Source organism: Anabrus simplex, chromosome 6 (genome assembly GCF_040414725.1).
Source record: "Anabrus simplex isolate iqAnaSimp1 chromosome 6, ASM4041472v1, whole genome shotgun sequence".
Taxonomy (NCBI): domain Eukaryota; kingdom Metazoa; phylum Arthropoda; class Insecta; order Orthoptera; family Tettigoniidae; genus Anabrus; species Anabrus simplex.
The window spans coordinates 157,052,506-157,078,353 of NC_090270.1; the positions used below are offsets into that span (position 1 = coordinate 157,052,506).

General features: G+C 37.6%; 1 protein-coding gene across 2 annotated transcripts in view; it reads left to right on the forward strand.

Moving 5' to 3' along the window:
• Positions 1–25,848, forward strand: part of dnr1 (defense repressor 1) — a 269,771-nt gene that overhangs the window by 21,647 nt on the left and 222,276 nt on the right. For both annotated transcript variants that reach the window (XM_067150016.2, XM_067150017.2), the window contains exon 2: positions 4,848–5,041. In XM_067150016.2, the coding sequence (XP_067006117.1) occupies positions 4,848–5,041 (194 nt within the window). The remainder of the gene's footprint in view (positions 1–4,847; positions 5,042–25,848) is intronic.

Consider the following 25,848-nt stretch of genomic DNA (forward strand, 5'->3'; position numbering starts at 1 on the left):
GCAGATAAGGCTGCCAAGGAGGCAGTAATCCTGCCCCCATTGCCTTACAAGGTCTCAGCAAGTGATATTCGCTCTCAGCTGAGACATCGGGTTATGTCTCATTGGGAGATGGAGTGGCAGGCCACTCCACTTCCAAATAAGCTAAGAGCGATCAAAGGTACAACGAAGGTATGGCGAACTTCCCTTCAGGCTTCTCAGACGGTAGCAGTGGTATTATGTCGTCTTCGGATCGGCCACGGTAACCTAACACACCCCCATCTATTGAAAGGAGAACCCCCTCCGGCGTGTACTTGCGGCGATCATCTTACCGTTGTACACATCCTTACGGAGTGCGTGGACCTGGTCAATCTATGCCGTAGGCTAACTCTGCCAAGTATCATCTCCCTCATCCTGCGAGATGACGAGCAGTCAGCAGACCTCGTCATCCATTTTATGAGGGATAATGGCCTTTTTTATCGCGTGTAATAATGTCCTTTGTCCAAGTGTATTTGTGTTAACTGCGCTTTTATCCCATTGATTTTATTTTAGTTCGTGTTTGTGTATTTTAATGTGTTATTTTACTTCTAACTTGAATTTTATTTATATATATATATATATCTGTACTTCCAGGCAATGTCTTATTCCTTTGTCACCTGTATTTTCTATAATTTTAATCAAAAATAAGGCATTGCGAATTAGATCCACTGATTGTTTTAATATAATCATTTGTCATCACCATTTTTCTAAACTCCAGTCAGTGAATACATTTTAAAATTTTATTTATCATATCATATATCATGTCGTCCATCTCATTCCATTAGGGGCTGACGACCTTAGATGTTAGGCCCCTTTGAACAACAAGCATCGTCAACTGGTCTCTTTCCCTTAACTTCTCTTTCCAATTCCCTTCTTGCTACCCGTTCCTTTCCCATTCTTTTTACATGACCGAACCATCTCAGTCTTGCTTTCTGTATGTTCTGTACTAACGATTCTATATTTAGCTCTTCTATGATTTTAATATTGTGAATTCTATCTCTTCTTGTCTTTTTAACCAAGGTTCTTAAAAATTTTATTTATATTGCTTGGTTCTTACTATCTTGTCTCCTATTAGTTACCAGTATTTCTAGTCCGTATGTTACAATTTGTATGAAATACTGTTTATATAATGTTAATTCTGTTCTCTTGGGTACTTTGTCATCCCATAAAAGTTCTCTGACTTGATGATAAAATGTTGTACCTTTACTTAGCCTGTTATTAAATTCAGGGTTGATTTCGGTACTTCCATTAATAATACTACCCAGATATGTAAACTGTTCTCCATCTATGTTCACTTGGCTGCTCTTTTTTTCTCTTTTCCACAGTACATGGCTACAGTTTTCTTTTTAAGTAAGAGCAGTTATTAATAAGAAGTTAAAACAAGTGGACCTGATGGCATTCATGTTTCTTTAAAGACATCCTGCTTCCCAGAAAAGTGGAAAATGGCAAAAATTACTCTAAAGGGAGAGAATTCAGAGATGATAGCAAACTCTTGCCCTGTTTTAGTAATTAATGCTATAGCAAAGGTATATGAGCAGATACTGTATTCTAGGATTTACGGCCATAATAAGGTAGAGCTATCACAATGTCAGAGCATGGCTTTATGCCCAGCAGATCTGTCATTACTAACTTATTGGGTCTTACTCAAAGGATTTACAATGCATTAAACACTAATAGAAGAACCGATGTAATATACACAGATCTAGAAAAAGCCTTTGATAAGGTGGACCATAAAATTCTTTTGACGAAGCTGCATCAGTTTGGAGTTTCTAAACCATTACTTCAATTATGTTCCTAATTAAAATATAGGCAGCAATCTGTTTGTTTCAAAAGTGAAATTTCACATAATTTTGTTAGTTCTTCTGGTGTGCCGAAAGGGTCCAATCTTGGGCCTCTTCTGTTTCTAATTATGGTTAATAATTTACCTGGAATGATTCGTTCCTCTGGTTGTTTGTTGTTTGCTGACGACGTAAAGTTATATAAGACCCTATATAAATGCAGTGACATGAATGATTTGCAACAGGATATTAATAATAGGTTATGATGTGGTAGCAATAAATTATTCCGAAATGTTACAAAATATAAAGTTCTGGTATTTACCATAGAAAAGGAATACCGTATATAAATCTGACATATTATATTGGTGAAACAACACTTGAAATTGTAACGTCTATTAATGATTTGGGAATTATTTTCAACAGCAAATTTACTTTTAATGGCCATATTGCAAAAGTAATGAGTCTATCTAACAAGACGCTTGGTTTTATTATTAGAAATTCCAAATTATTTACTCAAATGGAAGTAATTGTTAAGTTGTATATAAGTTTAGTACGAAGCAAGTTAGAATATTCATTGGTAATCTGGGATCCCCTTTATAAGGACCAAACACGTCACATTGAGACCAAACAAAATAAATTTCTAAGATACTTGGATCATAAAACTTTCAATGTATTTTGTCCATTTGACATTTCAACCCAGTATTAAGAAATTTGTACAATTCCATGTCTTTGAAAACCAGGAGAACATTAATTTCGTTACAGATGTTAAGGAAAATTTTGAATGGAAAAATTGACTGTCAAGAATTACTTACCTTCATCCCATTTCATGTTCCACAAGTAACTTCACAGCAGCAAGTGCTGTTTTGCATTCCAAGATCTAGAAGCATTCATCCCTCTAATTCACCACTAGTTAAAATATTATCAGTTTATAATTCAATTAGTGCACAAGTTGATTTTTTTTTGCTGGCGCTAGGTTGTTCAATAAGCAAATAAAGACTATTTTTACTAAATCATAATCATTATTAAATTCCTTTTTGCTGGAATACTAAGTAGTCGTAAGTTTTTGTGTTCTTTTTTTCTAACTTGTTCAGTAATTTTCTACGACTGATGTATAGCTTATATTATTATGTTTTACATTTGTAGTAATAATTTAAAATTGTGTTCTGCTTATTAGTTTTCTTATTTTCTTATTTCTTGCTATTATTGTTACTATTGTTATTTTTTTGTTTGTTTGATGTATTTAAAGTTTAAATCCCATGTGTCATGAAGGAACGTAAATGGGCTCAGCCTGCGTACATTCGCAGATGATGTTATTCTGTACAGAGTAATAAATAAGTTACAAGATTGTGAGCAACTGCAAAATGACTTCATTAATGTTCTGAGATGGACAGTAGGCAATGGTATGATGATAAAAGTGGATAAAAGTCAGGTTGTGAGTTTCACAAATAGAAGTCCTCTCAGTTTTAATTACTGCGTTGATGGGGTGAAAGTTCTCTTTGGGAATCATTGTAAATACCTAGGTATTAATATAAGGAAAGATCTTCATTGGGGTAATCACATAAATTGAATTTTAAATAAAGGGTACAGATCTCTGCACATGGTTATGAGAGTATTGAGGGGTTGTAGTAAGGATGTAAAGGAGAGAGCATATTTGTCTCTGGTGAAACCCCAACTAGATTATGGTTCCAGTGTATGGGACCCTTACCAGGATTACTTGGTTCAGGAACTGGAAAAAATCCAAAGAAAGTCAGCTCGACTTGTTCTGGGCGATTTCCGACAAAAGAGTAGTGTTACATAAATTTTGCAAAGTTTGGGCTGGGAAGACCTGGGAGAAAAGAGATGAGCTGCTCGACTAAGTGGTATGTAATACCAATATAATGGTCCGTTATTGGACATTATAAATTTTCCAGCTAACTCATTCTTGGTTGCCTGCGTTTCGCCCTCGTGTGCTAAGTTAGGCTCGTGAGTTGGGACTTAGCACACCACCCAAGACGCAAGGCTAGTGCATACCGTGGAGGCCACTGCATAGGCTACTTGAAGCCACCAGCAGTGCCAGTGCACTATGAGAGCTATGTCTCATTTTCAAAAATTGATGCCTGCCTGGCCATCAAATGATGTAGATATTGATTCCCATAGGGAACCTAAAATATTTGTCATGAGTTAGCTGGAAAATTTATAATGTTCAGTAACGGACCATTATATTGGTATTATAAATTTACTCATTCGGGACAAATATTTTAGGTTCCCTATGGGAATCAATATCTACATCATAGGTGGTATGTTCCGAGCTGTCAGTGGAGAGATGGCATGGGAGGACATCAGTAGACGAATAAGTTTCGATGGTGTCTTTAAAAGTAGAAAAATTCACAATATGAAGATGGAATTCAAAAGGACGAATTGGGGCAAATATTCATTTATAGGAAGGGGAGTTAGCAATTGGAATAACTTACCAAGGGAAATGTTCAATAAATTTCCTATTTCTTTGCAATCATTTAAGAAAAGGCTAGGGAAACAACAGATAGGGAATCTGCCACCTGGGCAACTGCCCTAAATGCAGATCAATAGTGACTGATAATTGATTCTTATAAAATAAATATATTGAACTCCCTTCGTAGACTTCAGGCTCCTCTGTTCCTGATTTCCATTTCTTATATTCCTATTTCTTCTAAGTCCTTTTTCATCTCCTGTAGTTCTCTTGGTCTGACACTTCACTATCTGATTGGTTAACCTTCTGGGGTCTGTTCTGTAGATGTGTGCAAAGAATGTGGCCCTTCTCTTCCAGAGAGTGTCTGAGATCTTTTCCATATTGAGATCTTGAAGAGCTATCATTTGCAGTGCGTACTTGTACGTAGAAGCACATATCAAGATAATGTACTAATTTCCTTTTATAAAATGTTTATCATTTTTAAATATACTGGTACCTGTGGGAGAGAAGTATTAAACATTTCAGATATCTTATTCTCATAAATGGATGGACATTTTATAGTAAATAGTATTATGTAATTGTTATAATTAGCAATTTCTTTACGTAATGTCACTTTTTCTTTTTTACAGGTGTGCCAGTGTTTGGGCATCAGCAAGGAATCGGACTACTTTGGCCTCAAATTCCATTGTGCCAAAGGTGAAGAACTCTGGCTAAATCTTCGTAATCCTATTGAAAGGCAGGTGACTGGTATAACTCCATACCGATTTGCTCTTAGGGTCAAGTTCTGGGTACCTCCACATCTCCTTTTACAAGATACCACCAGGTTAGTTTTCATATTAATCCTTTTTAGGTCATAGTTGTTTAGAAAACGTTTAACGGTATGCATCTGTGAGTTGTGATATTATATCCACTCTTCACGCTCTTTTTCCGCTGTTCATAATGCTACTAGAATGGAATTCAATTGAATCGATTCAGTTGTTGTCTTAGAATATTGTCAGTTTCTTTTCCTACCAATAGATTTCATTGCCTTTTTTTTTTTCTTTTTTGTCGTCCCTATGCTATTGGTTTTACATCGCACCAACTCAGTTCTGATGGCGACAATGGGGTAGGGTGGGGCTAGGACCAGGGAAGAAGTGACCACGGCCTTAATTAAGGTGCAATCCCAGCATTTGCCTTATGTGAAAATTGGGAAACTCTGGGAAAACATTTTCTGGGCTGCCAGCAGTTGGGTTCATACCCTCCATCTCCCGAATGAAAGCTAACAACTACATGGCCTAAACTGTGCAGCTAACTTACTCAGTCCTGTCTTTAGTGATTAGTGGTGCTCCTTAGGGACAGTGTTTGCTTTCAGCTAGTGACTGTAGATGAATTTGATGTGATAGACCCGTTTTTCCAGAATTTTTACTACTCCCTTAATGAACAGTTTCAAGTTGATCAATAACCCATGTCCTGACATGTGCAGAGACCTTTCTATTCTTTTCATACCGCCCTACCTTAACTTGATTAATTTTGCAGAAATACCTATTTACTGCCTGACTGACAGAGAAGGTGCTGTCTGGTTATCTCTTCTACCAGAATATTTCATCTCCCAGATAAATACAGTAAAGAGGAAACCTGTGCTCAAACCATTCTCAGCTGTTTTATTAATAAACTAGCTGATGTACCCGTGCTTCGCTACGGAATTCTAAATTTTATACAGAATTCTAGGTTAGGTAGTATAAACCTTGTGAGCAAGATTGTATTAAGTTGCATAGCACTTAAAGTTGCCCTAGAAGCACGACGGGCAAGTCACCAATGTCTTTTCTCATATGAAGACTGAGTTAGGGAATTTTCATTGTAATGGTAGGCCAGCTTGCCTACCGTCAGTCACAATCAGGTTGCGGAGTTGTCATTATAATGGCAGACACTCACTCTCCGCCTGCCTTTATAGATTCTCAGAAAGACTCTCTTAGTGGTTTTCCCAACTGAAATGAACATGGATCATTACAATGACGTCAGTAGGAATGGCGCGATTAAAAACAATGCCTTGATATGAAATACTCGATAATGAAAAACCACACATTTTCTCACTTTTAACGAACAGTACTATGGTGCCGAACTAACAGTCCAAAGCTACAGTGCTGGAATAACCAAGACGCAGACATCCGTGATCCGTGAACAATCTTCGTCCTTTTTTCGGCGGGGGTTTCAAATAGTGGATAGTCCCAAGGCAAAAACTATGCTCGTTTACTTATCTGTTTCCTGGGAGTACCTGATGAGTCGGAAAATCTCAATTCACTACACTGGCGGGGGAAAGAACTGTTTGACGTGGAGGCAATTTTTCCTCCAAGTCAGAGAAGAAACCACATCTTCGCTGCTAATTTGGAATACAATTAATGCAGATATAATGAAAGTGAAGAGGAAGAAACTTTTCTTAAGAAACGGCTCTTTTCAGGGTTGAATTTTGAGTTATTTAGTGAATTGTGGTACTATAATTTGGAATAGGGCTAAATTGTAATTCCAGACCAGTTCATACTACTCCTACTACTGTACCATTTCATTGCCCTAAATATAAATTTTTTATAAAAAAATAACAGGGAATTGAAATCGTCATTTGCCGAGAATAGCGGTAAAGTTCCGTAAATCGTGTGGCAGAAAGTTTGAAGTAATGAAATACGGACTAATGGAATCCATGTGGCCGCTAACATAAGGGAAAATATACAGGCAAACGGAATCCAGGTAACCGTGATATAAGAAAAGTTCACTATTAACCAACAGTAGGAACATTCGAAGATCGTAAAAAGGAAGAATATACACAGAAGATTTCAAGAAGCTACTGTATAAAGAAATAGCAGATTTTAGAGAGAAGATACTAACATTATCGGAAGAATTAACAAAAATACGAAGTCCAAATGTTATATTTCTCGTAAAGATATAGGGTCATAGGCAAATTACACTGCATGAAATGAAGAAGACGACTGAACGGAAAGCAGGGTTGAACTGAGGATCGATGAAAGTTTATTGAAGTAGATTTCTTTGAAAATGATATCTTGAAGCGTTTAAACATTAACCTGACAGTATTTAAGCCACCATTCGTGTCGTTAAAACTGCAGTAGTTGAATTTGCGTCATCATATTCTCCTCGTAAGAACCTAAAGAATATAAGAAGGCTTTATAACTATGGAGACCGTGGAATTAATGTTATATTTGTCTATGTTTTTCATGCATGTACGTGAAAACGCTGTGATGACCTGCTAAATGGAGATGGGATTGGCGACAGACGGGAACCGAACCGGCCTTGCCCGACAACACAAGTCCAGCGATCAAGACTCGGAGATGCCGCAGATATAAACCAGAGATGATCGCCACATAAGAGGACGAAATTACAGCAGTCCCAGCCCAAAACACAGGCAGAATAAGATAAGTTGAAAAGCTGTATTTTTCAAAAGTAGATATTTGGGTAGTATCATGTAGTAATTTGTTGGTTGTGTTGATGTAAGGAATGGATCGATGTATCTTCGAGAGATGACTTATAAAGATAGTTTCATCGCGAACGTATTGATAGTGCTGTTCAGATGAAGGTGTTTGGTAATCTTCAAAAGCAGATAAGAACTTCCATATGTAGGAAATGTCGCATTCGCCAATGAAGCACTATAATAACGTCTTGTCAGTCGATTTTCAAAGAGTTATGCCATAATCAAGCCGTTCAAATGTACTTGGAGTAAGTAAATACCGGTAATGCATATCGAATCGTAGGTTACCTAGATCATCATTAATACCAACTTATTGCCAAACGTGAGTAAATATGGGTTTTATATATATATATATATATATATATATTGACAAATCAAGTGCATATTGTCAGAAATAGATGTTGTCGATCCATAATCTTGTAATTTCATTGGGATATGGAATTATTCAAACCGAGCGTTACATTGAATAGATCAAATGAAGTTTATGTATGCGGTGATGTAAGGATATGATGGAAATATGAGATAGGGAGTGCGAATAATAAATAATAGATATCCTTGAATATTTGTTTGGGGAATGATAATAAATGGAAGGTCGTTTGAGGAAAGAATCTCACGTATAAGTAATTAATGAGAGTGTATGTAACGTAGTGTAGAATTAATGTTTTATTTAATGCTTAAAGCGACGTAACCTCGAATAATCTATATGTGATGTATTGGCAAATTGAAGATGGGTTTACAGGATGTTAATGAAGTATGGTCATCGGAAATTAATCTCAATTAACCTACAACTCAGGCTATTATGGCAACCTCAAAGAAAATTTCCACATCCTATTTGATATTTAAGTTGATTTAAGCTGAAACACTAGATTCGTGTCGGCAGGTATGAAATTAGTGTCATCGTAATGTTAGCTAATCACTATTAATGGCTTATGAACTGTCATCTAAGGTATTCCTTGACTTATTGCAAACATATAATTGAATTTATTAAGCGGTGCGACATATTATAACCTGAATGCAAAGTTGTTGAGTCTATCTTGAAGATTTTACAGGTTTCATAGGAATATTTTGATCACATCTAGTCATGAATAAAGATATATATATATATATATATATTAACGTAGGTAGCTATTACGAGCTACAGTCATGAAACATTTCTTATTCTGCGTGTGTTTTCTGAAAGATAAAGTTAGTTGAAGAGCCCAGACAGATAATTAAGCTTACTTACCAAAAGTTTAAAAAAAAAAAAAAAAAAAAAAAAAAAAAAAGTTCTCGGATTCTTAAGTTTGAAACTTTGTAAAATATCAATAACTGAAACTGGTTGTATGTCAGAACTCGACATTCTGCTGGAGCTTAACAGTAGAATCTTATATTTCACGAGAATTTGACTTTATTCATAAAAGAGTTTCATTTTCATTTTACTCTTGTTGTGTCATTTACACAATTTCAAGCTAATTCATTAATCTAATTAATTTCTAAATGTCAATATAAAGAACTATACAATTATAATTTTTTTAAATAAGAGAATGAGAATATGAAGATAGATTGTAATTCGTAATAAGTCAGGATGAATTCATCGAACAATCTTAATCCATGAAAAATTTTAGGAGAAGATTTATTTGGTAGGATGAGACCATGGGCAATAATGAGATAGTTTTTGATTAATGATCATGGACTTCAAGGACGATTTCAAGATTTTTTTTTTTTGTTCGGATGAAATACCAATGTACATACGAAATATTTAGAAAACATTTAGCTCATCTGAAAATATGATATAATTTTGAATAAATATTAATAATTTAGAATTTAAGTGATTTTATATTATTTATAGATTATAAGATTAATTTAAGGTAATATCTTACCTGATGATGGTAATTAATTGAGTTTGAAACAGAGTCTTCATGACCAAATATTCCAATCGATGTTCGCATATAATGAAAGGTAGAGAGGATAATCCCAGTCGGATTCACGGTAAAAAAAAAAAATGCTGATGTAACTTATTCCCTGAGATATTGTTTGAACATTGAATTTTCTTGATTGCTGAGGAGGACCGAAAGGTGAGATAGGCACTGTAGCATGGCTCTAGATAAATAGTCACCCATAAGAATGGTGCAAGAAAAAAAACTGTTACCCACTCGTAGAGCTCGAAAGGAGAAAGACGCCGCGGGACTAAGCGTTCGATTCAGGAAAAAGGTAGTCACCCACTCATGGCAAGAAAATTTTTCCCTAGCTCGGCTCACTACTACTAACTGAGCCTCTGACTTAAGTGCGCACACTGCTCTTTCAAAACAGTGTGTCAGAGTAGGCATCGAATAGCTGGCATACTATGATGAACCAGTGTGTTACGTACCAGCAGTATCAGAAAATGTATGAACCAGAGGATTGGCGTGCTAAAGAAGAAAGTTATCTAACTCCTCAGCTATTTCCCGCCAATATTCAATTAGGCTGTTATACTCGGTACGCAGCAGTAATCCCATCTATCGGAGTTGAATGTCAGCATAAGAGACAAAGAACATTACAACAAACAACGGTCAGTGTAATGTTATTGTTGATCAATGTTACGCGCTTTCGATATTGTAGGCCTTCACATTATTAATTGTCTTCCGGTTCTGAAATACCACTCTTATCATAGTCGGTACGGTAAAACTGAATAAAACACAAGTGATCGGAAATTATATTCTCTATAACTTTTGTTATGTAGTACTTTTCCATAGGACCAAGAACATAGGTATTTAAAAATTAAATTTTAGGTGCCTTCCCCTAAACTACCATTTCACCCAGGGTGAATAACATTATTTATAGCTTAAACTGTAGTTTCTTATTCCCCAACTCTATATACCGATTTTCATTAAATTTTGTTTACCTATTTTCTCGGGGCTCGGCGTTAATATGGACTTAGCAACAAAAATCCAAATTCATGAATATCTGTGTTATCATAGCCGGTACGGTAAAAATTCATAAGACGTAAATGATCAGAAATTTAATTCTGTATAACTTTAGTTATGTAGTATTTATCGATATGACCACTAATAATATAAATATTTGAGAACTGAATTTTAGGCCTTCCCCTAAACTACCATTTCACTCAGCGTGAATAAAATCATTTATAGCCTAGATTGTAGCGGTTCACCCCCAACTCTACATACTGATTTTTATTAAATTCTCTTCAGCCGTTTTCTCGTGATGCGTGTACATACATACAGACAGACAGACAGAAATTACGGAAAAGTAAAAACTGCATTTTCTTGTTACTGGGGACGTGATCGATACAGAAATACCATTCTTTTCAAATTCTGAGCAATGTACAGACAAAACTCTTATTTTGCCGGGCTGAGTGGCTCAGACGGTTAAGGCGCTGGCCTTCTAACCCCAACTTGGCAGGTTCGATCCTGGCTCAGTCCGGTGGTATTTGAAGGTGCTCAAATACGACAGCCCCGTGTCGGTAGATTTACTGGCACGTAAAAGAACTCCTGCGGGACTAAATTCCGGCACCTCGGCGTCTCCGAAGACCTTAAAAAGTAGTTAGTGGGACGTAAAACAAATAACATTATTATTATTTAAACTCTTATTTTATATATATAGATAGTGTCATTACAACTAGACATTGCAGGACATGTACTTGAGGAGTCTAATTAAGTGTCAGTATACCAGTGACAAATTGTGCAGTATTTGTTAATCAAGTGAAAAAGTACTACCTGGCTACCTTAAAATATCATTGAATACAAGTGATCCTTGTGAAATCAGCGCAGTGCTTCAATAATGGAATCATAAATTATAACAGGTGTGTGTTTAATTTACAATGCCTGATAATTAGGGGCTGTATTTTTTGGTAATATCGATCGCACGCATTTTTTCCATATCTTCTTTCTTGCCTATATATGACCTTGTAGGTACTTAAAGTACAGTTTTTGAGAAAAATAAACTTGCAAAATCTGATTTATTGCACAAATAATCACAAACTGTACCCCACGTGGTACGAAAAATGCAAAATAGTACCAGAAGAGCTCTCCAATAAACGAAATGCTTCTGAGAACTAGACTATTGTTGTTTCTTTCTCATTTGCTTGATAGGCTGTATGTTCTCTACACAAACACACCCAAAGCGATGAGCACTGTGTATTGGAAGTATGTGTATTCAGTTCCACAATCTCTAAGGCAATCAGTAAAAATCGGTATCTTATCGATTACAGCAAACGGCATTGCATTCAGAGCAAGATCGGTCGTAAATACAGCAGTGCGCATTATACTCTTTGGCAGTGAGAATTCGCTACTGGCAAATGTCCAGCTTTTAAATAGAAAAGTGCCGAAAACTGAAGTCTCAACAGTTTTTTCGAGGGTCAAGGAATACAACAGAAGAATGAAGCAAATTAACATAATTATAAGCGGCAAATAATAATCAGCGATACTTTACACGTTGCAAAGAAGTTGAAAAGTGATAGCAGTTTGTAATAGACACAACAAAAGCCTTCATGCTAGCCAGCATTTCTGTAGAAAAGCTGGATAATCCTGGCATGAGGACATGGATGATTATGAAAGGAAAGATAAATAATACTGTCTTTCTTGTAAAATACAATGGTATTAGTAGACCTATTGTAAGTAAATCGCCTGGTTAAGTAGTAATAATGTTGTTGTTTTCGTCCTACTAAGTACTTTTACGGTTTTCGGAGACGCCAAGATGCCTAAGTGTTGTTCCGCAGGATCTCTTTTATGTGCCAGTAAAACTAGTGACACGAGGCTGATGTATTTGAGCACCTTCAGATACCATCGGGCTCAACCTGCCAGCTTGGGCTCAGAAAGCCAGCGCCGTAAGTGTTAGAGCTACTCATCCTTGGTGGGGCAGCACCAGCATATCCATGAACATCTTCTAGGGCTATATGGCTTTGCAAAATCCAGTGAAGGCACATCTGGTGCAGGAGAAGAAAGAAGACATTGTTAGTGAAGTTTTAGGAGGTTTGACAGAAGACCACAGTGAATTTGCATCCAGGTGTTCGCTAGCGTTATGGTTTCTGGCGTCTAATGTCGTCAACGAAAGGGGCTTCTCTGCTTACACAAAGATACTTTCTGACTGTCACACAACTCTGCATCCTAATAATGTTCAGACCATGCTTAGTTTGTACTTTGTAGACAAGGAGGCTATGTATAAATTCGTATTTCATATTACAGGGCAGATCACCTAACTTCATTTAAACGTATTGGTGATTTATATACCGGTATTTATTTCTATAACATTTTGTACATTTAGTTGTTCTAAGATGTAATAACAATTTAATACATTACAAGAGTTCAGTTTAAAACCCCTAATCAAAAAATTAGATTTACCCCATACTATAAGGAAGATATCAAAGAAACATTGATCAGTATGACAATTTATTTCACGAAATACCTACCAAAATATTGTCAGTTTTAACACCAAAATCAACAGAATCATTTCACCGAAAAATAAGGCCCTTGCTGATAATTAATCTCGTATAAGAGAGAAGTGCCATTTTCTCTTTTGCTGATCTATCTGTGACTTAACCCTTTCAGACTCTGTTTTATTTATGTTCAGTGTATTTGCCGTTTTCTTGGCGCTAGACTGGACTGCAGTGCTTGTGCAGAACATGTAGCATGTACTTTCATTTGTTTTTAGTTAGCACTTGACTACCAAGGTGGAGGACAGAGAGTTTAAAAACATAGTTGATCGACGAGATGACGGAAAGCAGTAGTGCGAAAAGTATGTATTTATTTATTGCATTCATATTAATCTAGAAGCTTTACGGATGGGAAATATGCCTTACCTATGGATGGGAAATTATTGGCATGATGATGTCCGATTCGACCTCGTGGCATCTGCAATAGCTAGAGACAGGTTTTTTGATCTTCGACAGTGTTTACATTTTATGGAAACTGTTGCAGTGAATGCTGATAAACTTTCAACTAACAGACTGTGGAAGTTGCTACCAATTATTGTCTTGCCATCCCATGTGAATCTAAGTCCTACTCGATCGATGAACAAATTATCCCGTTTACTGGGCGGTGTAAGCTCAGACAGTATTTGAGGAATTAACCATGGCCAGTATCATGACCGCGTCACGATGCGCCCCTTTCATGTCTCAGTGCTGAGCGAACGGACTCGACCAAGTCTCGAATCTGCAACCACTGAGACTAAGAATATTGAGTTAATATGATCATGTAACAGTGGCAAGGAGTTATAGTGTTTCAAATATTGAAAAGTATAAGACTTCATACAAGTTTTACTTGTAGCAAGCTGGTGTAACACAAGTGAGTAACCTTGTGCAATAGTCATCCACACAGCATCAGTGTTAATCTGAGAACACAAAAGAAGTTCTGTAAAATTTTCGAGAAGAAATCGAAGCAAATATCGTGTAGATTGTTAACACAGCTAGAAGGAGATTGTTAGAGTGAATTCTATGGCACTCCTCTTCGGTTAGTGGGAGAAGCTCATGAACCAATCAGACTTAAAAACGTCTTATTCTACAGGAGTAGAGAGGGAAAATATTCGAGAAACGTCGGAACGTAAGATATAGGGAATGATACTTCGGAGATAGGAGAGATTCTAGTAGACTGCCGTGAAAGCAACGTGTGTGAGCGGCTGAGCGCCACAAGGGAGATTCTGACCAACCTCCGTGATAGCAACTAGAGTGTTTGTGGCTGACCGTCACAAGGGAGATAAACTGCCTAGCTTCCTACAAGTATTGTGTGTGGTTGTGAGACAGAATAGTTTACAACTTGTCGGTTGCAGAAGATAGGAAACTTAAAAGGGTCCACCTTTTCAATACAGATAAATGTTATAGTTTATTTACAACATATATTTACACTTGGAACTAGTTTCAACGCTGTTTGGCGTCATCTTCAGCCAAAATGTGGGAAATAGGCATAGCATGTAGACATTTATATTATACAAAGTGTTACATCAGTGTGATTAAATGAGAGAAAATGAAGACGTGAAGTACAATGTCAGTTTCAAAATGGTCATGAAGGGCGAGTCAAAATTGTATAAACATGAGATAACATAAACATATAAACAAAAAACATACATATATAAACTGTAACAAGACCATGCGAAAGTACGAGATGATTGGCATTGGAGATTCAAATTATTTCAGACACTCTTCCATTGAATGTTGCCTGCCGCGAGTGTAGCTTTACCGCCTTAGGTCCCGCAATAAACATCATAGAAATCTGCCCCCACCCTCCACGTAATGTTGCAACAATACAGCACAAATATTAGCACAGTCAACCTCTAAGCTCTCCGAGGAACGTCTTCCTTAATTCGAATTTTGTATTCTTGTCGAGCTGAATATGTTTACTACACCCTCAACAAAGTGATTCTTTACCTACCATGTTCATCTCACACTTGGATTCAGATATGTTATATTCATTTGTACAAGTTTGGATATGTTGAGCCCTGTCTCATACTTACGCTGCGCTTGACCTATATGGCACCTGACGAAGAAATATCTACAAATTTTAATTCTTTAACTGCCAATTTCACCTTGAACTACGAAAATTTGAATATGTTATTTGTATTTGAAAGTATTATTTAACGAGTCCTAACTCGTATGAATTATAGCTTTTGTTTCACCCTTCATGGACTGTTTCGAAATGGCATTACTGAATATCTACAATTCGAACCTTCACTGCCAAGTTCATCTCGCACCATGAGTTCAGATGTCATGTGCACTTCTAAGAGGCTGTTAAATCCTCACGCGCATTTGAACTACACTCGCACCAGTGCCATTCAATGAATGATTGAATGCAGACCTTTTGTGCCAAATCCATCAAGAACCTACATTTCTGAGTGTGTTACATGTGCTTTTTGCATTTATCGAGTCCAAACTCACACTTGTGCAATTTTTTGTTTCACCCTTCACAGCTGTTTTTTGAATTGACGCTTATTGAATAAGTGATTTCAATCCCTAACTGCCAAATATCATCTCAACCCAAATATTTTTTAAAATGTTATGTGCATTTTTGAGACGATTGTTTTTATTGAAATCCAACCTATGTTTTGTACTACACTCGCGGCAGGCAACATTCAATGGAAGAGTGTCTGAAATAATTTGAATCTCCAGTGCCAATCATCTCGTACTTTCGCATGGTCTTGTTACAATTTATATGTATGTATGTTTTTTGTTTATGTGTTTATGTTATCTCATGTTTATACAATTTTGTCTTGCCCTTCATGACCATTTTGAAACTGACATTGTACTTCATGTCTTCATATTCTCTCATTTAATCACACTGATGTAACACCTTGTATAATATAAATGTCTACATGTTATGCTTATTTCCCACATTTTGGCTGAAGATGACGCCAAACAGCGTCAAAACTAGTTCCAAGTGTAAATATATGTTGTAAATAAACTATAACATTTATTTGTATTGAAAAGGTGGACCCTTTTAAGTTTCCTATCTTCCATTCTCAGTTCAATACGGACAAAAATGAAATTCTTAGATTTAAATTGTCAGTTGCGTACGTAGCAGCATACCTGCCAACCCTTCCGATTTACCCGGAAACTTTCCGGTTTTTAACTCGTCTTCCGATTTTCCGATTTATTTTCACTTCTTCCTATTTTTGACCAATATAACCTCTAGTACGGCCAATACTCTGCCCCTAGGATAAAAGATAAATTCTTATGTGCTTGTTTAATTTACTAAACCTCATTTTTAAGCGTATTTATTTGATGCTTTATTTCGTGAGTGTTTCCCGCTCACCACAGCAGCGTGTGGACAGCTGGGGATTCGGGGCGGCTATCGTCCTGCAAGCAGGAGAGGCTAGCGCGCGCTGGCGACTCAGTCGGGACGAAAGAAAGAGTTTGTTATTGTGTTAGCGCGCTGTAAACTTCGTTTCTGTGCGTAGTTTCGTCGGAGTTGTAGGCCACGTGTTTTTGCTTGCATCTCTATGCTTTCCCCCTCTGTCAAAATTGTATGTTAATACTGTATGGGACATATTGAATTGTTTTGTATGTGGTAGTTTAGCGTATTTAAGTGCATAATTTTAACGAGTTGAATGTTTTTAAAGGTGTTGTGTCGGTGACAGTTTCTGGTATTTTCTTTTCTCGTAATGGCGAAAAAATATAACAAACGTTATCTCCAAGTGTTCAGAGATACCTATAAATTTCCGTTCATGTTACCGTCTGATAAAGGAAACTACCGTATTTTCTCACGTAATTAACGTCCTTTCATAATCCCACTGCCCTAGTTTTAGGAGTGTTTCGGGTGCGGGACATTCTGTGATCTCAAAATTGTTTGTCAGTCCACAGTATTCGAGTAATATTAGATCATCCAAACTCGCGGTGATCAGTTACGCCGAAACATACGGAAATAGGGCAGCGGGCAGCAAGTCTTCAGTGTCCAAATGAAACGTGCGTTACCGCGGTAACAGAAGTTCATTTAAGTGGCCAACAACTCTCGCAAAGCATTTCGCGGACCAAAAAGCGGCAAGTTTCCGCATGTAGAGGAGGTTCTGTTTAATTATATGATTTTGTTACGCAACGTTGGATAAGCCGTTTCTCACGTAATGCTTTACTGTATTTTAAAGAATGAGAAATAGCCGCTGCACATTTAATCAGTGTCTCTGATATGAAGGTTAGCCGAGGCTTGATTAATTTTATGAAGAGATATGGACTTTCTCTTCGACGAAGAACAACATTGTGCCAAAAAATGACGAATGATTTTAATCATTTTCATCGCTTTGTGATTGAGAAGCGTAAAGTGAAGGAATATTTGATCTCCCATATAGGAACCGCGGGTCAGACGACAGTCAGTTTCCATATGCGACAAAGTCGAACAATCGATAAGAAAGGAACATATAGTGTTATCGTACGCACTACTGGAAGCAAAAAAACAACGATGTACTGCAATGCTTGCTGTAACAGCTGATGGCAGAAATCTTACAACTTACATTGTTCTAAAACGAAAAACAATGCCTAAAGTAAAATTTCCGAGAGTGATCCACATTCGTATTCAAGAAAAAGGGTGGATGGTCACATCACTCGTACAAGATTGGATACGAACGGTTTAGGGTAATGTAGCAGGGTCCCTCCTTCAATGACCATATTTTATGTAGCCTATCTTTTAAATGTAAATGAATTGTCAATAATTTGTAAATATCTGAATTCCTTGAATAATTTACGCATTCGAAGTTTTCGCCTGTATTTTTCGTCAAAAGAAAAAGGCGTTAATTACGCAAGAAAATACGGTATTATGCATTTTGTTGTGTATGTCGGTGTGCAAATATTATTATTCGTATGTAAGTGTCATAAATGAGAATGATTAGGTACATTTTCTTGTAACCATTTTTATGTTTTCTTAGTTTAAGATTTTAAATTTAATGGTCAATTCGCATTGCAACTGTAGGATATGTATGCCTTTTATCCTGACCTTTTTTCACCTAGACCGTGGTGGATTATATGCGATGAAATCCAAGAATTTAAAAAATCTTCCTATTTTTGGTTTCTAAAAGTTGGCAGGTATGGTAGCAGTGAGCCGCAGGATCAGTTGAATGTGGCTTAGCAGACAGCCTAGAAACTGTATCGAGTTCCACGAGGCAGTGAGGGAAACATTGTGTACAGCATAAATAGCAGGTTGCTAGTGCAAAGACTTCAGCTGCAATAACACAAACATCGAACTGTTTGACAGGAAGGCCGAATGTCATAGCGAGCCTTACCTATCAGTAAACCTAACCTAGTGGTCAGAACTGTTTGGGAGAAAGACTAATTTGTCAACGACGGAGTTTGAGGGTGTTGTATTCAAATCCTGGAGTTACACGTCCGCGTAAGCCAAACTTTGCATCATTCAACGCGACTACGTTATCGTGATGAAATTGAAATAATAAATAAGATAGTTCAACCTATTCAATACAAATAAATATGAAATGTAGTATTACATTCCTATTGAATTAAAAGCGGAAGCGGTACCGGTTTTGACCCTAATCTTGGTCATCATCAGCCGAATAAAATGCAAAAATCAATGCATAGGTAAATAAGAAATTAAAGAGTGAGTCTTTTACAAAAACAGTTGAAGAGGCAAAATATGTTAATGGGGATTGGTACTGTGCAATTTTAAATCGTAAAATCTAGAAGAAGTAGAAAGTCAGTCACTTATAAGAAGTAAGGTGCGATCTTCTGAATAGTAGCACAACACATGCAAATTTCAGCACTGTCTCATAATGTTTACAAGAAGAGGTGAAAAGTTAAATGAGCCAGCGAATGAGGCGCGAAGTCACAATATAATTGCTAGCTCCTGAAGATCAGCGCAACACACTCAATGTCCGGCACTGTACTTTCAAATGCTGACTGAACTCGGTGAACAGCTTGATGAACCAGTCTGTAATTGCTTCAATCAAGCGATTCGTCTTCGACTTTCAAAACAATTTTGGGACTTCATATTCATTAATTATATTGTGACTTCGGGCCTCATTCGCTGGCTCATTTTTTTCACCTCTTCTTGTAAACATTATGAGACAGTGCTGAAATTTGAGTGTGTTGTGCTACCATTCAGAAGATCGCACCTTACTTCTTATAAGTAACTGACTTTCTACTTCTTCTAGATTTTACGATTTAAAATTGCACAGTGCCAATCCCCATTAACATATTTTGCCTCTTGAACTGTTTTTGTGAAAGACTCACTCTTTAATTTCTTATTTACCTATGCATTGTTTTTTGCATTTTATTCGGCTGATGATGACCCAGATTAGGGTCGAAACTGGTACCGCTTCCGCTTTTAATTAAATAGGAATGTCATACTACATTTCATATTTATTTGTATTGAATAGGTTGAACTACCTTATTTATTATTTCAATTTCATTGTGATACATTTCAATACGGAACATTATGAAATTTTTATCTTTAATACGGTATCGTGGGCGCAGAGAAGAATTCAAGAGACAAGACGACACCGAAGATTGAAGAAATCTTGAATCCAAACGTTAAGTAGCTACCAAGCTTGTACGGTACGATCTTATTGAATTAGGGAATGCAATGTAACTTGTTAATCAAAGACTTGGAAAAGGACTATCTAACCAAGAGTTAAACGTGTATTTGTACAAAGGGTTTATGTTTCTTAATTGTGTATATGTATATATGTAATGTACGTCTTTCTATTCAATACAGGTGAAGGGAAGAGTGAGCGTGTGGAAAGGTAATCTTGTTATTTTAAGATTAAGCACCCGAAAATCCGAACCCATAGTCCTCAGCCTGCTGAGTCCTTAGGATCACGACAGGTGGACTAGAAAAATGTTGGTGTGCAGATTGGGGTTAATTTGCATAATTAGTTGTCGGAAGATTGGTAAAAATCACCGGTGTCAGTTTTTAAGGGAGTGCATTTGCATTTACCAATGTTTTGTGTTACTTATTTGCGATCACCGAAGTGTATTACGTGGTGATCCGCTATTTTAAGGTGACTGTTGATTATTTTGGGTTATATTCCAGAGTAATAAACTGTAATCGAGAAACACCTTGTTGGCGTGGGAGAAGGATGGAGAGTTGCAATGTCACTCTGCGGCATTGTACAGTCAGAGCAGTAGATAGTGGAGTCAGACCCGGTTCCAGTGGTCAACAGTAGGGTGAGTTGAACAGTTCATAATGGATGGGTCTACTAGATCAAACAGCCCCGCCCCCAGTAATGTAGAAGAGCATGCTGAAGTAGTGCATGAAGGTCTTTATTTATCTGTAACAGAGGCTCTTAAACTGATAGGCACAGAGTTTGATGGTATGCAACCAGAAAGATTACGGGAGTTTTGTGAGAATGTGGAAGCTGCTTTGCAGCTGGTTAGGCCTAGTAACTAAGATTTATTCTATAAATTGATTTTAACTAAAATCACTAAGGAAGCCCATAGTAAGTTATTAGTGCGACTTGACATATGTTCTTGGCAAGAGATAAAAGAAGCCTTGGAAGAATATTATTGTGAGAAACGGACTGTAGACTTTTATGCTTGTCAATTGTTCGCTGTTAGGCAAGGGCTAGGTGAATCAGTAGCTCACTGGGTGCATAGAATAGATCAGATGGGAACAGGTTTAAGAAACACTGCAGTACATGGGGAAACGCCAGTAGCCAAAGAACATCAGGCACATTTAATCCGAAAACTTGTGAAAGCCAGTTTTGTGCAGGGCTTGCACGATGATCGAATTCAGAGCTTGATTAAAAGCTGAAATGCACCAACCCTTGAGCAGGCTATAGACATTGCGCATGAAGAAGAAACAGCTATATTATCTAGTAGGGCTAAGCAGCAAATGATAGCCCAAGCTAGAAGACGGCCGTATCGTCACGAATTCTACCGAAACCGAGACCTCAGGTGCCACAACAAGTGTACTAACCAGAAATTTCACGGTAGGGCTAAAGTGCGAGTAGTCAGCTATAATTATGACAAAGAAGGGCATATAGCAAGAGATTGTAAGGCTTTGAAAGTTCAAGAAAAGAAGCTTCCCTTGTGCAGAAACTGCAATAGAGCAGGCCATGCGCAGAAAGAGTGTAGGAATAGGCATCGAGGAAAAGGAAAAGACGGGTTACACGAAGTTAAAGTTTTTGCTATAATTTGCTGCTATAATTGCAACAAAATAGGTCACAAACAGTCTGAATGCTGGGGATGGCAGAGGTCGACAGGTGAAAAATTTTTTTATACCTGTGGTCGAATGGGCCAATTGCAGCATAATTGCTGGTTCAATAAGACAGAGAGTGTCTTTCGAAGTAGACAGAGTGACCATACGAAAGAGAAGGGTACGTCCTCCCAAACTTCTAAACGTACAGGAGAGCAGAAAGGGAGAAGACCTAATGACAAAGGGTTAAATGAAATAGGGACCGCCAGGTTGGGCTGAAGAGCAAGTCCCAAGGAATAGGAGGCCCGTGGAGTGGTGCAGCTATTCCAGTGAAGGGAAAGTCACGTATCCTATCCCAGAGAAAGGGCAATGCCTATTAAAGGCATAATAGATACAAAAGTTGTCCCGAGAACACTCAGTCAGCGAGTAATTTGGAGCAATCCCGCAGGGAACATGACCGGACTAGTTCCATTGAGATCTGTATTAGGGGACGAAAAAGGCCTTATCATTTTCTTGTGGATACAGGAGCTGATTTGAGCCTCATATGAGAGAGGGCTGTGTGTAAAGAAGAAAATAAACTACCTTAGGCCAACAATAGAATTGCATGGTCTGACCAGTCAAACTTCTTGTACTAAAGGGAGTGTATTTTGAAAATAGGAGACTCCTCTCCCAAATTTTATGTTGTAGGGGACGAGTTTCGATTGTCTATGGATGGACTTATAGGGAGAGACATGTTGCTGGAAAGTGTTATAAATTACTGTGATGGTTATGTAGAGATTTTCAGAAAAAGATTCTCGTTGGGCATGAGTGTTTGAGAAGTATGTAGGATAACAGTACCCATAGTAAAATTCCAAACACTGTAGAGAACAGAATAGAAATTGGTGTACCGGGTCTGGAGAATGTACTTCAATTTGTCTTGGATACAGGTAGCGAAGTATCCCTCATAAAACAGCAGTGTGTCCCACACGAGTCAGTGGTGGTCAGGGAGACTGTCTCGCAGAAATCAGGCTCAAAGGGAGAGTAAGACTTCCAGTGGGAGAATCAAATGTTGATATTTATATAGTTGGTGAGGATGTACATCTTAACAGTGATGGAATTATTGGTAGGAATATACGAAAAGATAGCATAATAAACTTTCAGGAAGGCTATGCCATTGTAAAGGAAACTCAGTATTACATGACAGAAAATAGTACTAGAGTGCATATGATCAGTCTCAAACCCCAGACAGAGACGATCGTTGAAGTAAGAACAGACAAAGAGGCAGAAGGGGTGATTGAGAAACAAGAAATTCTGCCAGGGATGTACATATAGAGTTGTATAACGAAGGCTTGTAATCATAGGGCTATAGTGAGTATGTTAAATACAAGAGAGACTGATGTTAACTGTGAGAGCCCGTTGTTTTCAAGAATTCGAACCTATTAAATCCTCTGAAAGGGTACAGTCGAGGGAAGTAAATCGGGTGATGCAGGTGTGAAAAGGTGCAAAACCCTGAGAACAGAGAGCAATTGAACAGTTAGGAGTAGATCATTTAGCACCCAGGGACAAGGAGGAATTGTATGCTATATGTGCCGCATACAATGACATATTTCATTCGGAGGCTTATAAGTGGACAAACACGGATTTAGTGCAGCATGAAATTCGAATTAGGGAAAATCAGCCTCCGATTAATGTAAGACCTTGATACCCGAATCTCAAAAGGAGGAAGTTTATTGGCAAATAGATAAAATGCTGGAAGATGGGATAATTACTCCTAGTACCTCACCTTGGAGCGCCCCACTGTTGCTTGTACCAAAGCGAATGGATGCTTCAGGAAAACAGAAGTATCATGCGTGTATAGACTATCGAGCCTTGAACTCTGTTTCTATAGGTTCTATTTACCCAATGCCGTCAATTTCGGTGTTGTTAGATGCGCTAGGGAAGGTTCATTCCTTTTCGACAATGGATTTAGCGTCAGGCTACCATCAAGTATTACTGAGGCCTGAAGACCGTGAGAAGACGGCATTCTCCACCTTAGGTAAACATAACGAGTACTTAAGAATGCCAATGGGTTTGAAAAATTCTCCTAGTACCTTCGTGAGGTTAATGAATGTAGCAATGTCAGGGTTAATTGGTGTAAAATGTGTGATTTATCTTGGCGACATTTTATTATATGCTAATTCTATTGAGGAACACAGTCTGAGACTTAGAGAAGTGTTCCAGAGTTTGAGGGAATGTCGGCTGAAGCTGTAGCCAGATAAATGTGAATTCCTTAGAACGGAAGTAGCATTTCTAGGTCACATAATTACTGCTAACAGGAAAGATTGAGGCAGTGAGAAAATTTCCTAGGCCTACAACCACTAAACAGTTTAAGGGTTTCTTACGTTTGAGTGGGTATTATTGTAAGTTCATCCCAGAATATAGTAAGATATCAAAACTTCTGTATGAACTTCTAAAGAATAATGTCCCTTATGTGTGGGCAGACAAGCAGGAGACAGCTTTTTGTACTCTGAAACAGAAGTTGACAGAGAAACCCATTCTAGAGTATCCGGATTTTGAGAGACCATTTATTTTAACTACTGATGCTAGTGGGGAAGCGTTAGGAGCCATTCTCTCACAGGGCAAATTAGGCAAGGACTTGCCAATAGCATACGCTAGTAGAACTTTAAACAAGGCAGAGAGAAATTATTCAATTACCGAGAAGGAATTGCTTGCAATCGTATGGAACGTGAAGTATTTTAGACCGTATTTGTTTGGAAGGCACTTCACCGTGTCACAGACCATAAACCTTTAAAATGGGTATTCAGTGTACAGGACCCTTCTTCCAGGTTAATGAAATTTAGAATCAAACTAGCTGAGTATGATTTCAGCATAGTATATAAAACGGGGAAAACGAATAAGAACATAGATGCGTTAAGTAGGATCTCTGCCACACCCGAGAAAGCAGTAAGGGTGATAGGTTGCGAAGAGCTAGAATCCCACCACGAGATAGGTGAGCAATAAAAGGTTGATAAACAGAATGATTTCAAGGACGCGAGAGCAGAGAGGTCAGGAAATGGAGATTTAGCTCAGGACTCTAATTCTGTGGAAGTTGAGTCTGATCAGGAAAAGAGCTCGCCTAGGATTGTAACGAAGGAGTTAACTAGAGAAGAGAAGTTGGCTATCTTGCAGGAAGCGCATAATTCTCTTGTTGGTGGTCATCAGGGTATTACCAGAACACTAGAGCGAATGAAAGATGTTTTTCAATGGCCGAACATAAAGAAGGAAGTAGAAGTTTTTGTACGCTCATGTCCTTCATGTCAAAAGAATAAAATTGTAGGTCCAGAAACTAGAGCGCCCATGGTCGTTACTGATACACCCAGCACAGTATTTGAGAAGGTAGCATTAGACGTGATGGGAACTCTTCCTGTAACTGAAAGGAGACAGATATATACTTACCTGTCAGGATTAGTTATTTAAATATGTAATAGCAAGTCCAGTGGTTAATCAAGAAGCCGATACCATAGCAAGGCACTTCAGTAATGAACGTGGTCAGCATATTTGGAATTCAGAGCGTTATTCTGACTAATATGGATGGCAACTTTATGAGTCAAACTTTTAAAAGATTGCGTAAAATTTTGAGGATAGAAAAAGTTCGTGCGACAGCTTTCAGACCACACTCTAATGGAAGCATAGAACGAGTGCATAGAACGCTCACTGAATATTTGAGACATTACATATGTAAGGATCAGAATGATTGGGACGAATATATACCTACCGCCACTTTTGTGTATAATACTTTGCGTCACACTAACACAGGTTTCACTCCATATGAGTTAATATTCGGGCGGAAGGCGAACATACCGGAAATATTGCAGAAAAGAACCGAGGTAACCTACAACGAGTACCAAAATGTGGTAGAAGACTTAACCTGTAGGTTACAAGAAAATTGTGAGATTGCACGGAAATCTTTAATCCAAAGTAAAGAAAAACAGAAACAGCAGTATGACAAAATGCAGCATGAAGTAACTTTTCAAGTAGGGGATCAGGTACTACTTAGAGATGAGACATTACGGCGAGGATGTAGTTCTAAACTTTCCCAGCCATATAGAGGTCCGTATGTGGTAGAGAAGGTAGATGGCGTGAACTGTCTTTTGAAAATCAATAAAAAGGGGAAGATAATTAAAGTACATAAAAATAGATTGAAATTATACATTTAAGTTGGGTTGAGAAGTTGAGAATATGTTGGCTCCTATTTCGATCGCAGTGGATTTCACACCCCCGTCCACTCCTATGATTATTTGGAACTATCGATGGTTGCTGGTAGGGTTGGTTTGAAATACCCAGCCAAACCACGTAACCAAATTTAGAGGAGAACATAAATTTTAACCTTATTTCAGCAGGAGCCTAGGCATTTAGTACGGAATGCACAATGCGTGTATCTTTATGTACTCGTCATAAGGGACTGTGTGAGGTGAGGCCACAGTCCAAGTGTAATCTCGCAAATTCTAGGAGATCACAGTTGATCCCCAATATTTTCTTGTCATATAGGAAAGTCGCTAGAAGTTGGAGAGACATTAAGTGTCATTTACATAGTTAAAGCTATAACTCGAATATGAAACATGTCACTACAGTACATTACTTGTGGATATTTAAATAATTAAAAGGGTTATGAAGGAATACATGTTA